This window comes from Panicum hallii, chromosome 4 (genome assembly GCF_002211085.1).
Source record: "Panicum hallii strain FIL2 chromosome 4, PHallii_v3.1, whole genome shotgun sequence".
In the NCBI taxonomy this organism is placed as follows: Eukaryota; Viridiplantae; Streptophyta; class Magnoliopsida; order Poales; family Poaceae; genus Panicum; species Panicum hallii.
In genome coordinates, this window is record NC_038045.1 from 46,286,408 (window position 1) to 46,302,319 (window position 15,912).

The 15,912-nt window shown below is 54.7% G+C and overlaps 1 protein-coding gene across 1 annotated transcript; it reads left to right on the forward strand.

Moving 5' to 3' along the window:
* Positions 1-2,274: 2,274 nt before the first annotated feature.
* Positions 2,275-5,544, forward strand: LOC112891046 (probable auxin efflux carrier component 1c). The gene is made up of 6 exons (XM_025957943.1): positions 2,275-3,611; positions 3,707-3,983; positions 4,056-4,141; positions 4,265-4,422; positions 4,760-4,836; positions 4,956-5,544. Exons 1-6 carry the CDS (start codon positions 2,486-2,488, stop codon positions 5,020-5,022), a joined length of 1,791 nt encoding a protein of 596 aa, XP_025813728.1. The 5' UTR covers positions 2,275-2,485; the 3' UTR covers positions 5,023-5,544.
* The last annotated feature ends 10,368 nt before the right edge of the window (positions 5,545-15,912 follow it).

Below are 15,912 nucleotides of genomic sequence, written 5' to 3' on the forward strand. Positions count from 1 at the left end.
CGATCTCAAATAAAGAGAGAATTTTTTCTCTCTAGTATATTACGAAGGGCCTGTTTGGATCCAAGTGCAAATGGCAAAAGGACAAATGGTAAAATTTTTGCTCCTGTCACATCAGATGTTTGGACGCTAATTAGAAGTATTAAATATAGTTTAATTAAAAAACTAATTACCATAGATGAGTACTAAATGACGAGACGAATCTATTAAACCTAATTAATCCATAATTAGCAAAATTACGGTAGCATTTGCCCTTTTGCATTTTGGGGTGTTTGGATCCAAAAGTGCAAAAAAAAGTGCAAAAGAGCAAAAGTTTTGCACTTTCTCTTTCTCTTTCCATTGGATCCAAACAGGCCCGAAGTTATTAGAGAACCGCAAAAGCATCTCGCCGCCAAGGGCACACAAGCCTCACTCGAATATCGTCCGAGCTCAATAGGACGATGAATGGACGGTAGACCTGAACCAGCGACACGCAGGCATACCAGAATGTTAGGTCCAGCGTGATTGGATCGCGCGGCATCACATCTGCCCCAGCCCCACCCACTACTTAGCTAACGGCACTGTCGCATCTCGTATGCCCTGTTGCCCTCTCCAGAGTAGTTTTTTTTTTTTTGCTGCTAGACAACCAAAAATTCCAAATGGGCAGGGCCAGTGAAGCTACCGTGACGATAGCTTTATCCAGCAGCCCTCACGTACGAAGAAACCTTACAAAAACCATCCAAGACCAGGTTTACGGGGACAGCACACGCACGAAAGCCTGCCACACAAGCCTCACTTTTGGGGCGGGTATATTCGAGGGCCTCTATGATCTTTTCGTCCATCTGTGCTAGTGCTACAAGAGCAGTGGCAGCATGAACCGCAGAGACTGAGAGACAGAGCAATTGAGCAAGAGAAAAAAAGCGCAGCTGGAACGAAGCTCTAGCCCACGATAAACAACTGCGGCACAGTACGCGCTCAACTGGACCACCGGCATAGAAAAACCTCCGAGCCCATCTGCCCGCCCGGCCGTGTGCGTGCGTGCGTGCCGACGACGGCCGGGGACTGGAGGAGCGGCCGGCGGGCCAGCTTTTTGAGGCGCATGGCGGCCATGGCGCCAAAAGAGTTTTTCTAACGGTGCGCCACCACCACGCCGGACCCACCGGGTAGTCCGGCCCTTCCCCCCGTACTTCCCGTGCGTCGCGCGGCAGCCGGCAGGCGATGATGGCCGGAGGCGCGCACGCGGGGACGTGGGGGAGCACCGGAGCACGGAGCCACCGCGCGACGGGCCGCGCCGCGCCGCGCCGCGCCGCCGCCGGCGCCCGAGCGCGAGCTTTTACCACTGTTCCCTCCCTGGTCACGACGCCGCTGCGAGTGTCCCTGCGGCTCACCGGCGCTCCTTTCCGTTCGGTCCGCGCGCCGCGACGCGACGGGCAGCTGCGCGGAGGGCGCAAGGGCGCGGCGCCCGACGCGCGGGGCGCAGGGCGGCCTGGCGGGGGCTGCAGCGGCGCAGCGCAGCGCAGCTGGGTGGGCGGTTTGATTATTCGGGGGCGTCCTTGGAGTCGCGTCGCAGCTTTTTGGTTGCCCTGTCGGCGTTCCGGCGTGGCGCGGCGTGCGGGAGTTTTGCTCGCTCCTCGACCTGAGAATTTCTTTTCGTTTCTGGCTGGAGCTTTGGTTCACCGTATGGTGTGGCGCTAGAGCGGATCAACTAGGGCAGGGGCGTTGCAGTAGTAAACAGTCTACGTGCACCGTTAATGCGGCTGCTTCTCACGTAAAAAAATGAGGCTGCTTCTCCAACGGTAGGTGGACGTGTCAGTCGGAAATGACACGTCTCAGTAACTCCGTCCATATGAAGATACCATGCCAGTCAGTTATGGATGCCATGCAGCAGCAGTGGGCTGGTAGCTACGGTGCATTCCTGTCAAGCCTTTGACATCCAAAGTCTATTTTTTTAATGAAAATTGCCCACTACTGTTAATGTTTTATTTTCGTCCTGAATATCACATTGTGCTGGATAGCCAATGTTTACCCAATGAAATGAAGTTCTTAGTCCAAATTTCCGTATGGGGTAATTTTCGGTCAGACTACCCAAAAAAAATGTCATTTCAATTTCTTTGTATATGATGAGGAGGTATTTTTTTCTGAAAAAAATAATCTGCGAGGACATATGGACCCAATTTACATTCCTTAAACCCACGGCCCATCTTCATGTCGGGGGTTGTGCAGTGCCCATCTGATGTGTATAAATAATCACACCGCGCGCCTATGCCCACACCCCCCTCCCTCCCTCCCTCCCTCCCTCATTGGCTCCCCCGCCTGCCTCCGCTCCACGGCGGCTCCAGCCTCCACCCACTCACCGCAGCCGCACTCTCCCTCCCGCCGCGCCGCACCACGCCGCCGGCGCCACCAAGAGCGTTCCCCGGCGGCCGCGCACACGCCGAGGAGCAAGCGGCTCGCTGGTAGCGTGTCTCTCTGACGATCTAGGCGCAGCGGCGGCGAGCGCGCCGGCAAGATGATCACGGGCACGGACTTCTACCACGTCATGACGGCCATGGTGCCGCTCTACGTCGCCATGATCCTGGCGTACGGCTCCGTCCGGTGGTGGCGCATCTTCACCCCGGACCAGTGCTCCGGGATCAACCGCTTCGTGGCGCTCTTCGCCGTGCCGCTGCTCTCCTTCCACTTCATCTCCACCAACAACCCCTACACCATGAACCTCCGCTTCATCGCCGCCGACACGCTCCAGAAGCTCATCGTCCTCGCGCTCCTCACCGCCTGGAGCTACCTCTCCCGCCGGGGCTGCCTCGAGTGGACCATCACGCTCTTCTCCCTCTCCACGCTGCCCAACACGCTCGTCATGGGCATCCCGCTGCTCAAGGGCATGTACGGCGACTTCTCCGGCAGCCTCATGGTGCAGATCGTCGTGCTCCAGTGCATCATCTGGTACACGCTCATGCTCTTCATGTTCGAGTACCGCGGCGCCAGGATCCTCATCACCGAGCAGTTCCCGGACACCGCGGGAGCCATCGCATCCATCGTCGTCGACCCCGACGTCGTATCGCTCGACGGCAGGAACGACGCCATCGAGACGGAGGCCGAGGTCAAGGAGGACGGCAAGATACACGTCACCGTGCGCCGATCCAACGCCTCGCGCTCCGACATCTACTCGCGCCGCTCCATGGGCTTCTCCAGCACCACGCCGCGCCCCAGCAACCTGACCAACGCCGAGATCTACTCGCTGCAGTCGTCGCGGAACCCCACGCCGCGGGGCTCCAGCTTCAACCACACCGACTTCTACTCCATGGTCGGCCGCAGCTCCAACTTCGCCGCCGGGGACGCCTTCGGCGTGCGCACCGGCGCCACGCCCAGGCCGTCCAACTACGAGGAGGACGCGCCGGGGAAGGCCAACAAGTACGGCCAGTACCCGGCGCCCAACCCGGCCATGGCGGCGCCTGCCAAGGGGCCCAAGAAGGCGGCCAACGGGCAGGCCAAGGGCGAGGACGGCAAGGACCTGCACATGTTCGTCTGGAGCTCCAGCGCGTCGCCCGTGTCCGACGTGTTCGGCAACGGCAACGCCGAGTACAACGACGCCGCCGCCGTCAAGGAGGTCCGCATGGCCGTTGCCTCCCCGCGCAAAGGTAGCGTCGTTTATTTTTTTTCCCCCACTCGCCGCCTTGTTCCGCTCTGCGCGGCGCCGCATGCTCAAACTTCCCTTCTGTGCTTGGACGACCAGTTGCGGCGGACGGGAGGAAGGAGAGGGGCGAGGACTTCGCGGAGCGCGACGACTTCAGCTTCGGGAACCGGGGCGGCGCCGAGAGGGACGCTGAGGCCGGCGACGAGAAGGCGGCGGTGGTCGGGCAGGGGAATGCCGGCGCGGGGGCGCCCGCGGCGATGCCGCCGACGAGCGTGATGACGCGGCTCATCCTCATCATGGTGTGGCGCAAGCTGATCCGCAACCCCAACACCTACTCCAGCCTCATCGGCCTCATCTGGTCGCTCGTCTGCTTCCGGTAACTACTGATCACTCCGCCGGCGACGCCCCGTTAATCAATCGTTCACTAATCTGCTCGCCTGGCATGCAGATGGAACTTCGAGATGCCGGCGATCATCCTCAAGTCCATCTCGATACTCTCCGACGCCGGCCTCGGCATGGCCATGTTCAGCCTCGGTCCGTGCATCCATCCGCTCTATCCTCTCCGGACGGACGCCAGTCCACCTATGGAACAGTAGGTGGATCTTGCGCTCCCGAGTCACTGACTGACAACACCGCGACGTCGCTTTCCCCGTGCAGGGCTGTTCATGGCGCTGCAGCCGCGGATCATCGCGTGCGGGAACAAGGTGGCGACGTTCGCCATGGCCGTGCGGTTCCTGACCGGCCCGGCCGTCATGGCCGCCGCCTCCTTCGCCGTCGGCCTCCGCGGCACGCTCCTCCACGTCGCCATCGTCCAGGTAAAAAACCAAACCCGAACCACACCAAAAAACCTCACGACCAACCGACCAACCGCACAAACGAACCACAGGCATGCCACTGACAAGAACCGCCTTTTGATTCAAAAAAAAATCCGAAAGAAAGAAGCAAACAGCCTTCAAGTGGCCGGCCGGGCATGCCGGATCGATATGCCCCCTGTGCCGGTAAAGCCCGGCACAGCTCGCTTTCCCTTTAGACTTTTGCACGCCCAACCAGCACCGAGGCGCCTGAAACGCCTCGCCCTTCCCCCCCTCCTCGCCGCCTCTCTTTCTCTCTCTCTGACTGACGCTCGTTTTGTTCTACTCCGACGACGCGCAGGCCGCGCTGCCGCAGGGCATTGTCCCCTTCGTCTTCGCCAAGGAGTACGGCGTGCACCCTGACATCCTCAGCACGGCGTAAGCGCTCGACCTTGTGCTCCGTCCATCTCGCAGCAGGGAGGACGCCGGGATTCTCGGCCTCCGCTGCTCGCTTTGCCTCTGGGGTTTTTGTCTCACCTGCTGTTTGTGGTTTGCAGAGTCATCTTCGGCATGCTCATCGCGCTGCCCATCACGCTCGTGTACTACATCCTGCTGGGGCTGTGAGAGAAAAGGCGCGACAAGGTTGCAGGCCGGTCACAGCTCAGCGATGCCGGGTGGATGGAGTAGGAGACAGGGGAGGAGACAAAGGGTGCTGCAGCGGCTGCGCGTGCGTGCAGCGCAGGTTGGCATGCATGGAGGAGATTAATCTGTAGGAGTACTATTCTTAGCTGTAGAGATTTAGAGGCCACAAAGAAATGTTTGGGACAAGAGCTGGGCTGGAGGAGGGCGGCAAGGGCATGTGCAAAAGCTTTGGGATGGCACGGTTTGCAAAGCATCCGGATGCTCAGGTTATGGGTTTGTGATGGGAGGGTTTTCCATGGATGGTTGGGCTGGCCTTGCCTTGTAAAATGGATGCATGTCACTTTGATGGAATGCTAGAGCTCTCTTGCTCATCTTAGCCTATACTACTTCGGAATGGCAGCATGCATGTTTTTGTTAATCCCATGCTTCAGTAACAGTGTTTGACATGAAAATGGAGTGGTGGTAACTCCAGTAACCATTTTCACAGCATTCGACATGAGCCAATTTTGTCTCTAATCCTTCCTGAATAAACTCTTCTTGTGCAATTGGGTTAGGATATGCTCAGGGCTTCAGAACAAAATCCATTGGGTGGGGAGAAAAATACAAATCCTATACTCAGGTCTAATGATTAAAAGTGTAAAAGTTCTCTGGGAAGTAGATGTCATTAATTTTTCAAAAGTAATTCAAAATGTATTATATTTGTAGTGCTGTCTTACCTCAACTGAGTCTTGTTACCCTCTGTCCGGGCTTGGCTAGCTCTTCCAAATCCTAATTTAATTTTCCCTTGTAACTTTGAAAGAAAGTACACAGACCACATTACGCCAAGTTTCATGTGTATTGTTGGAGTGCTATTGAATATGACCACAAATTGTGTTTCACACTTTCACTATTTTAATTGTCTCGCTGATTGTTAACATCATCCAAAGCGGACCGAACAAATAGATTCGTCTTCTTTTTAATGGAAAATATGTTCTTAAGCGATATTAGAGGCCTAAATTGTGGCTAGCAGCCGGCTTGATTATCCGCTCACACAATCCTTTAGAGTGAAGCTAATTGGTCTCAGAAAGAAAGACTCAGTGTGAACATGTGTTGCCGAGAATTGTTATGAAGCGTGAACGGGGGTATGTTTGAATGTCATAGATTCTTATCACATAGCCAATTTAGTCATTCCTTTTCTTGTCACTTTTTACAAGACATCCGAAGCACTAAAAGATTCAAGATAGCAACATCATAGGCTTTAGTTAGGATTGCATATCTACATAAGATCCATAAATTAGGTTTCAAGAAGAATATCACTTATTTCGGTAGTTGTAATGTCTTCCATTAAATTCCTTGTGGATTGACGATGTACGGAAATTAGATAAACTAACGTATCAACATGAGCTTCTGCACGACTAGTAACTGTAAGGAACATAGTTTCTAAAAATAACATGGATTAATATGGAGTGCACAACTAGCTTGATTGTCTACTCAAAATTCATCAACTACAACAGAGAGTGAAGCCAGTCGGTCTTGGAACAACTCAATGTGAACTTATATGGTGCACTATATGTTGCTGAGAATAGTTGTGAAGTGTGAACGGAGGGATATATATCAATATCATAGCATTCTCAATCACTGAACTTATCAGCCATTCCTCTACTTATATCCCCCTCCTATTCTTTATGTAGGGGTATTAGGATTTGAAAAGTTCAAACTTTGTACTGACCAACAATTATTTAAATTATATGCATGCGTAGTGTCTAAATCTTGTACCAATATATTCATATTTCACATATCTTTGATATGATATTGATTGTAAAAATTGATACTATACTTTAATAGAAATTAATGATCAAAACTTTGTTCCTGAAGGCTTTTTCAAATGCTAATACGCCTTACATAAAGAAAAAGGAGGGAGTAGCTTTTCATGAGACATCCTCACCGATTTGTTGAATCGCCAAAAGATTCAAGATAACAGCATTATACACGAGAGTTATGATTGCTTATTGACAGTACCTTTCTAGAGAATGTCAATAAATTCCAAAATCCATTTCGTCGCCCAGTAGCTATGACCGTTTTTTTAATCGGTACTGCAGTAGCTCTTTGGTTAGGTATTGGAGCAACATTACCCATTGATAAATCCTTAATTTTAGGTCTTTTTTAGGGATTTTTCGAGTTGATTCATTCAACCGCGAAGCCCCCTGCATGGGTATCTAGGAAATAGTTACTTCCAAGTGAATCTTCCCTAGATACCTAAAATCTATTTTATTATGATCCATTTCGCGAAAATATAGATTGTGCCAAAGATGCAAAATTGCTTTTTTTCTTTTTATTCTAACTCAAAAAAAAAGAGGAAAAATTGCAATAGATTTAAAGCGAGAACTTGTTCTTAGGTAAATCAGTTGGGAGATGCTTCTCTAGAGTGTCCCATATCAGTTTTCCATCTTCCATACGAAAACTGTATCTCGATAAGAATCATATGTTAGGTTTCACGAAGTGTATAATTTATTGTGGTAGTTGCAGTGTCCTCCACTAAATTCCTTAACACCCCGTTTGGATGTAGATATTGAACCCTAGAATTCGAAATTAGAATTAGTTATATCCAATATTAGCTGTTTGGATGGTTTAGACATTGGTATTAGAAACTGGCACCAATAGCAAGCGGTATTCAGGGGGCTGGCTTACCCCTCCCCACAATTCCGACCCTCCCACTCCGTATTCAATGGCAATCATTTCCCCATCATCCCTCCACGTCTCCTCCGCCGTGCTGGACCCTGCTTCCCCCTCTCCTTCCTCCACAGCACTGCCCTGCGATCCTCCTCCGAAGCGCTAGCCCTGCGCAGCAGCGCTGGACGCTGCTTCGCCCTCCCCTTCGATGCCGTGCTGGACGCCGGTGCGCCCTCCCCTGAGGTGCCGCCGCGTCGGACGCCGGTTCACCTCCCCTCCAGTGCCACCGTGGTCCTCCGCTGCAGCGCCGGCCCTGCGCAGCCATACCGGACGGTGCTCTACCCTCCCCTCCGCTGCCGCCATGCCGGACGCCGGTCCACCCTCCCCTCCGCTGCCGCCGCGCTGGATGCCGATCAACCCTCGGCCTTCCCCTCTGCTGCCATCGCGCTGGACGCTGGTCCGCCCTTCCCTCCAGTGCCGCCGCGCCGAACACCCTTCTGCCCTCCCCTCCGATGCCACCAAGCCGGATGTTGCTCTGCCACGACGCCTCCTCTGCAACGCCGCCCCGTTCGCCGCCGAGATGGACACTGCTTCGCCGCGTTCTTCCTCCCGGGCGGCCCCTGCGCCCCACGCCGCCCTGAGCTCCGCCGCCTTGAGGCCATCTACTCGTGGCAATTCCAATTCTACCGTATGCACATCTAAACACGAATCAGTATTTGCTTCCCAATTGAATTCCATCTGGCAAATTCATCTACATCCAAACAATAGTTTTGGTATTGAACCCATTTCTAAAGCTAGCCTGCATTGATGTTGAACCGAATTCAATATCAAGCTCTTCAATATCGATATCAAAATGGATCCTAAGCTAGTTTGATGATGATGCCCAGAAATTAGATAAATAAAAATATCCATGAGATTGTTGGAATAATGAATCAGTCGATCGACATTTATAGCCATAAACCCTATTTATTTTAGCTTATGGCCAATTTTGAAGGCTCAATTTTAAGAAATTCAAAAGTCAGAGGACTCCTAAAATCCAGAATTGAGAATCCGTAATCAGCTGGATTCTCGATTCTCGATTCTGGGATCACCTGACTTTTGAATTTCCTAAAATAGAGCCTTTAAAATTGGCCTTAAGCTGAAACAAACGGGACAATAGGATCATATATTAACTGAGTACAGATACGGATTTGGATATTCTCGAATACAAATGCAAAACGGATGCCTTGGATTCGGATTTGAATTTGGATATTTACTCGATATATAGGATAACATTTAGCTATTTTCTTTATTGGTAGTTTTAGAATATAAAATTATTATTATGTACAAACTAAAGTATGACAATATAACAAAGATAGCTAGGTAAAAAATAGCTTATTTATCAACAAATATTTTAATAATAAATACATAAAAATAAAACTAGAAATAGAAATATATTTTTAATAAATATATAAACAATTTTTATTAATAAATAATAAAAATTATAAAAGTAATTTCGCCTATAAATAGATAAAACAGAATCTTCTTATATCTTTATTACAAAAATTAATAATATTGGTTATAGAAAATAAATATAATTTTTTAAATAGTTTTATTGGAAACGGATATGGATAGTGTTCGATATTGTCGAATACGGATGTGGAATCGGATAGAGAAAAACAATAAAAATCGATATTAAATTCGAATACGACCATATTGATATTCAAGCGAATATGAATATCGGATATTTCGGATATCCGCGTTAATATTTCCATCCCTATTCATGTAGCTGCCCACAACCGCAGAATTCGGTCGCTACGGGCAGTCCCAGCACCTCTACTTGTCTACTTGCATCTTGAGCTTCACTAATGTCTGTGGCAGTTTAGGAACGTCCAGTGCCGGCGGAACCCCACACCCCCATTCATTCGGTACCCAGAGAGAGCCACTACGCGTGCAATGTGGGATTCGACTTGGACGGCTCCGGCGTATCCAACTACAGGCCGGGCCCTCGGCGCTTCCCGCTACGGGATCCCGTACTACCCCTCGCTGTCGGACTCCCAGAGGACGGTTGGTACAACGAACCGATGGCAGCCGGAGTTCTATGCCAAGTTCCCAACCGATTTTTCTTCAAAAAAAAAGTTGCCAACCGATACGTTTCCCTTCCCCTGAACTCATACAGGAGTAGTATGCGATTATTCAGGTACCAATCCTTTGCTTCCTAGCTGCTCCGTGCTAACAACTGCTGGGTACCTAAACCTTGAAGACCCCGGCAGCATTCGTTAACAAAAAACGGAGCAGCGATTTCCTGGGACGCTGTCGGCCGGTGGTGCGTACGACGAGGAGACATGTACGCGTACGAGACGCAGCTTTTTGGTATCAGCAGCCAACCGGGGCGAATGATGGTGGGTTCTCTCCAAAAAAGATGACGGGAAAGGGGGGCCGAGCCGCGCAATGATTCCTCATGAGAACGGGGGAGAGCTTGGCGCCACCAAAAGTGCCCGCAGGTTCGTCAGGCGTCGCACGGAAATGTGTTGTTGCTCAGGTTCCTGCGTTGGTCGTCGATCGATCGCTACGAAACTTTTTTATTTGTGATCTCAAAGGGATACAGTTTTCTTTTTTATCTCAAAGGGATGACGGATATACTACGACATGGTGGCTCTGCCATCTGGTGCGTGTGTGCAGCAGGGTCTCGGAAAAGGCTAGTTAGCTAGTGGCGATTTGTTTACGGAGCAAGTTTTGAAGGAGGGCAGTGGGTTTGCGTTTTAGCAAACCAATCATGGAGACGGACGCCGCAACCATGCTAACCCTGTACTTGCGTGGCTGCTCTAGGTTACATGTCTATTTCCAGGCCTATCATTACGCGGACTAATTGTAGTATAAAGTACTCCAGCCAAGTACTACCTGCTAGCTCAACCCTCCAAATAATGCAAGCAGCATCCACTACTTGCCATGCGCCCATGCCACCTTTTTTTTCTGGAGTACAATGTGCAACTTCTCCTGTGCTACCAGTAGTAGTTCAGTAACAGTCTATGGATCTGACCGACCACGCAAATTCTCGTTCTGCAGTGATGCAGACAGTGCTAAACATGCGATGCATTGCACGGACGCATCATGCCGGCGTCTCGGCGTTCTCTCATTCTCCGGCCTGGCCTCCCCCCAGCTGCAGGCGCGGCGGCATTGGTCACAGTGCCTGCAGACGAGCCTGGTCGATCGGGGCGCCAGCGATGATGGCTTGGCCGCTTTGGAGGTCGCGGCGGCCGGCATGCAGTGGCATGGAAAGGCAGCGGGGCGCGCATGATGGTGCCCCCGCGCGGAGGGGCACCGCGGGATGGCCGCCCAGGCGGCCACTCATCACGGCCACCGGGCGGGCGCGCGCGCGGGGCCAGGCCACCCCGCCCGCACCGCACGGACCACGGGTGCCACGCGAATAAACAACCCGAAAAGGCACGGGGCTGGGCTGCCGCCTGCCGCGCCGCGCGTGGCACCTGGCACCCCGGCGTGGGGCGGGGCGCCGGGCGGGCGGCCGAGCACTAGCCGCGGTTGGGTTCGAGCGCGCGCGGGCGGGCGTAGGGCAGCGGCTTTCGGTTGGCACCATCCCTTGCCTCGCCGCGCGGGGGGGGGGGGGGGGGGGGTGCGGGGCGCGGGATGGGAGGAAGGAGAGAGGGGGTGCGTGCGCGGCGCGGTCGCGGGCTCGCGGCCCCCGCGCGTGGCGTGGTTCAGCCAGGCCGCCCTGCCTGCATGCCGGGCCGGCATCTGAGCTGGTGCGCCGGCCCCTCGCCTGCCGGCCTGCCCGCCCGCCCTCCCGCGCAGTGGCGCGCGTGTGGGGGTGTCGCGCTTGCGCCGGCCGGCCGCTGCCACAGCACGTCGTCGCAGGTGCCGCGGGTAGCGTGCCGGGTCGGCTCGCAAAACCAGTGGCTACCGTACAGCATTAGTCCTGGACTTGCTCATCCGATGAGTCTCATCGTCTCTCCCACCCGTCCCTCACCCTTTTCCCTTTGGCTTCGTCACGGCGACTCGAAGATAGGGCGTGCTAGCTCCACTACCGCCTGCTTTTCATCTCGACACCATGAGACCGGCTCTGAACGAGCTCTGTGACGGTGGACACGCATCAACGGCTTGCTGCCGATCGTGCGTGCCCGATCGGCCGACCTTTCCGCAGGCAACTCGAATGGAACTCGGAGGAATCGGAGCTCGCGCGGTGCAGAGCGTGACAGCGTCTCACTCATACTAGTGGACGCCCAACTGGAAAGCTCGGGCCAGCATCCCGTAGCAGGATATGCAGCGAAGGAACCGGAGATTCTTGGACATCCTCTGAATCTTTACCATCACCAGGCCAGTCCCTCTAGTCCAAAGAGGGACGGCACAGCGACGCGCGTGGCGAAGCCCTTTGTTCCAGGAGGCTGGATCGCCGCTGAGGAGCCAATGGGGGCGGCGATTCATGCGCGGCGCCACCCTTTCCTACCGCCCTGGCAAAAGCGACGCCGCTTTTGCCGTCACCGCATCTGCTTTCGACCACATGCCCGCCGTGCCGGCCTGACCTGACCGTCCGGCGGCAATCGAGCGCCTGCCTGAATCTTTCTCCGCTCCACTTGGCCCCGGCCCAGAATGCGAGCGAGCAGTGTATGCGAATCGAATCAGGACCCGACGCGACCTGCATCCACTCCCCTAGCTTTGTTCTCGCTGTGCCGGCCGGCTAGAGCACGCACGCAACGCTCGTACGAGGAAAAAGCTTCTTCACGGCATGGCGAGGCCGGTCGAGGGAGGGAGGCAAAGCAGCCGTTCCCGTGGATACCAGGTGCCGAGGTTCCGTCCGTGTCCTTCCGAATGAAAAATCTTGGATCCGTCGCCATCGATCCGGAGATTCGACGGGCGATGCCGGTACCCCCCGGAGTCCGAGGACGGAGCACTTTAGCCTTTGGGAGATGCTGCACTGTTGGGTTCATGATTCATGGGCATCGATGCAGCCGCCGTGGCCGTTGGTTGGTGCACATGGAAGGCTTGTTGGAGTTGGAAAGTGGCATCCTCTCTCTGCGTTGATAGTCGATACCCGGATGGAGGTGGGGTCAAAAGGGGAACGGCATGAGCTCAAAGGTTGATTTTGGGTGTGTTCATTTCCTTCCCTCTAAAGTTTAGATCCATCACATCAATTTTTTTTTTGCTATTTAGAAGTATTAAATAAAATCTGTTTATAAAACTTTTTGCACAGACGGGTGTTAATTCGCGAGACAAATTTAATGAGCCTAATTAATCCATAATTTGGCACAGTGATGCTACAGTAATTATCCGCTAATCATGGACTAATATACCTTATTAGATTCGTCTCGTGAATTAGCCCTGTGGTTCTGCAATTAGTTTTGTAATTAGACTTTATTTAATACTTATAAATAATAAGATTCTCTTTGATGTGACACTTCTAAACTTTAGACCCTAAGAAACGAACACACCCTTTTAACAAAGAACAAAAAAATGTAAGTGAACGGCATGAGCTCAGAGGTTGATTTTCTTTTTAAAAAAATGTAAGTGCAAATCCGAAAGTGGGTTATTAGACTTCTCGAGTGGGAAGATGAAAGGAAATTGAGTTGAGGATTTGGCTTTGTTTTTCCTCTTGGTTATATGAATCCCTACTGGTTATATGAATGAATTGGAATGCACTGTATTTCTTTTAAATATTGAGATCACTAACCCATGACTATTATGAGAGATCAGTTTGTTTTCGTTACGTGTGAGAATTATGTCACTTTGCTGCATGGAAAGTGCAGGTGATACTGTATCTTATCCATCTGGAGGATGATGTTCCTAAACCCTGGATCAAACTTCCAATAAACTTTAACTGTATCCTCATGACTTGGCATTTAAATGGGTAACACATGGTGTTTTCTGGATCAGTTAGTTTCATGTCATGCTGTTTTAGTTTATTTTGATGACTTTTGTGTTGACTAGTAGCTCGAAACAGCACGTGGAAGTTACGTCCCTGCCCGCAAGACATGAATATGAACGAAACATCTTTGACAATTCAATGAAACCTGGACGTTCGAAGCTACCGCCGACTGCTATCCTGATCTCGGACGGTCTCGCACATGATCTGCGCCAGGGGAATCGGAGCATGACATCCACTAGGCACCATGCATCATGATCTGATGATGATGATCCGGTGATGTGCCGTGTGCAGCAGGGCGTGCATGCAATGCACCTTTCCATGTCGATGATCTGCTGCCCGTTTCCTCCTGTCAGCTTCCATTCTGGCAGCACAGCCAAACTGTTGCCCGGCCAGTGGACCGACATTTAAGCGGCCCTGCGCGTATGGCAGCTTCGTTCCCACCCGCGCGTGAGCTGCCAAAGCATGGGGAGGCCGCCTGCACCTGTTGGATCGCCGGCGAGAGAAGGCAAGCGGATCAAACACCCATCCCCGGCGAGCACTGGTCGGCCCGGCCAATCGGCCACGTCCGTCCGTGCAGGCGCCTACGAGGGAGGCGGCTGCGCTGCACTGCTGCCCCCATCCTCCGTACCAACTCGCGATCGCGATCACGACCGCGTGGAGGTCGGCGGCAAGCGGGCGGGCCGCGACGCGATCGGCCATGTCGCGCGGCAGTGCCTGAACGCGATGCGGCGTCCGGACGCGCCCGGCCTCGTGCGCCCGCGGCATCGACCGCCACGCCCGCGCGCGTCCAGAACGTGCCCCCTTGACGTGGACGGGGAGGCGCCTCGACGTGACGGATCGGGTCCCGGCGCGGATGGCGCGCGAGCAGCGGCCGGATCGAGCTCGATCGCAAGCTAGCCCGTGCCGGCTTCCTCCCGCACGACAGGACGCCATGGGCCGCCGGTGCCGCGGGAAACGACGCGGCCGGGACATGGTGGGGGCGGCAAGTGAAGTGATCCGCGCGGTCCCTTCTATCCATCTCGTCGCCCCCATACCCCCGTCGCCGTCCTACCCCCCCGCCGGCACTGTCGCGAAGCGGCGGAGCAGCGGCGCGCCTCCCCGGCGTCGTCGTCGATCGCCGCAAGCGGACGAGCGGGAGGCCGGATGCGCCCATGGCATGGAGCTGCGGCGCCGTGGCAGGGCCGCTGGTTTGGTGTGCCCGCCTGCCCGGCCTGCCACGCCCGGCGCCCCTAGCTCGTGGCGGTTTGGACGCGCGCGACGCGAGTGCAATCGAGGCGGGCGGGGACGGGGCCCGTGCGGGAGCAGCGGTTTGAGGGGCACGCGAGGGGCTGGGGCCGCCGGTGCCCGGCCCGCGGCCGACCGGGCAGCGGTTGATTGGAGGGGAGGGCAGGCGGGCCGAGGGCCGCGGTGCTACTGGTACTTCGGCTGTCTAGCTGTAGCCTCCCTTTCCCTTTGCCTTCCTATTGGCCCGGGGTGGATGTACCGTCTGCCTCTGCAAGCTCCAAGGTCAAGTCGGCAGGGAACATGTTCAGAAAAGGAGAGCTGGAATGCCACAGTGTGCTCATCGCTTGCAGACCTCAGAATCAGAATGGCAGAAACGCCTGACGTGCCTGGCATTGATGGCCTCATGGGGGACCCGGGCACCTTTCCACCGTCCGGAACGGCGCGCGCCGGCACGGTGATCCGACGGTCAGGTGAACGCCGTAAAAACAGCTGGCCGTCGCGGTCGGGCACGGCGGCGGCGTACCTCTCCAACCAGCCAGCGCGCCGCCCGCTCGGACGCACGGCGACGGCCGGCCTCGTGCGACGCCATCACGCCGCGCTCCCGTGGGGCAGACACCGAATTGAATGTCCCGCGTCACGACACTCCGGCCGCCGCCGCAGCGTTTCGACGAGCTTCTCTCTCCGCTCTGCTCTGCTCACCCGGCGTTAATGCGGCATGGCGAGCGCCGGATGCGCCCGTGCGCGAGGTCGCCGCCGCACTGCTCGCCCGTGCCCGAGCAACAGTGGAATTCCGGCAGGAGGGAACAGGAGCGCGGCCTCGCCGCCGGTGCCAGCGAGGGGCGTCTCGCGACCGGGGTACAGTGCCCCAGGAACGGCACCCCCAGTTCCCCACTGACACCGGGGAATTTCGGCAGCGATCGATGGCATCGGGCCATGTGCGCGGGTGTCTGAATCCCACGGGAAAGGGACGCGACGGGAGCGGCCTACAGTTTTGCACAGAAGGCGCCCATGCCCCCTGCCCATGCGATGAGGCCGCCGCCGATCTCAGGTTCCGCGCGCCGTGCTCACCCGAGCTTCCCTGGAAACGGACGGCGACGGCTTCCGGCGTCCGTGGCGCGTCGCCGTCTGCCGGGCAAAGCGTC

Excerpts from the sequence above, each read along its gene's own strand:
- LOC112891046 (XM_025957943.1), top strand. The coding sequence starts at position 2,486 with ATGATCACGGGCACGGACTTCTACCACGTCATGACGGCCATGGTGCCG. Across the intron at positions 4,142-4,264 it reads CATGGCCATGTTCAGCCTCG|GGCTGTTCATGGCGCTGCAG; the intron begins GTCCGTGCATCC and ends TTCCCCGTGCAG. Across the intron at positions 4,837-4,955 it reads CCTGACATCCTCAGCACGGC|AGTCATCTTCGGCATGCTCA; the intron begins GTAAGCGCTCGA and ends TGTGGTTTGCAG.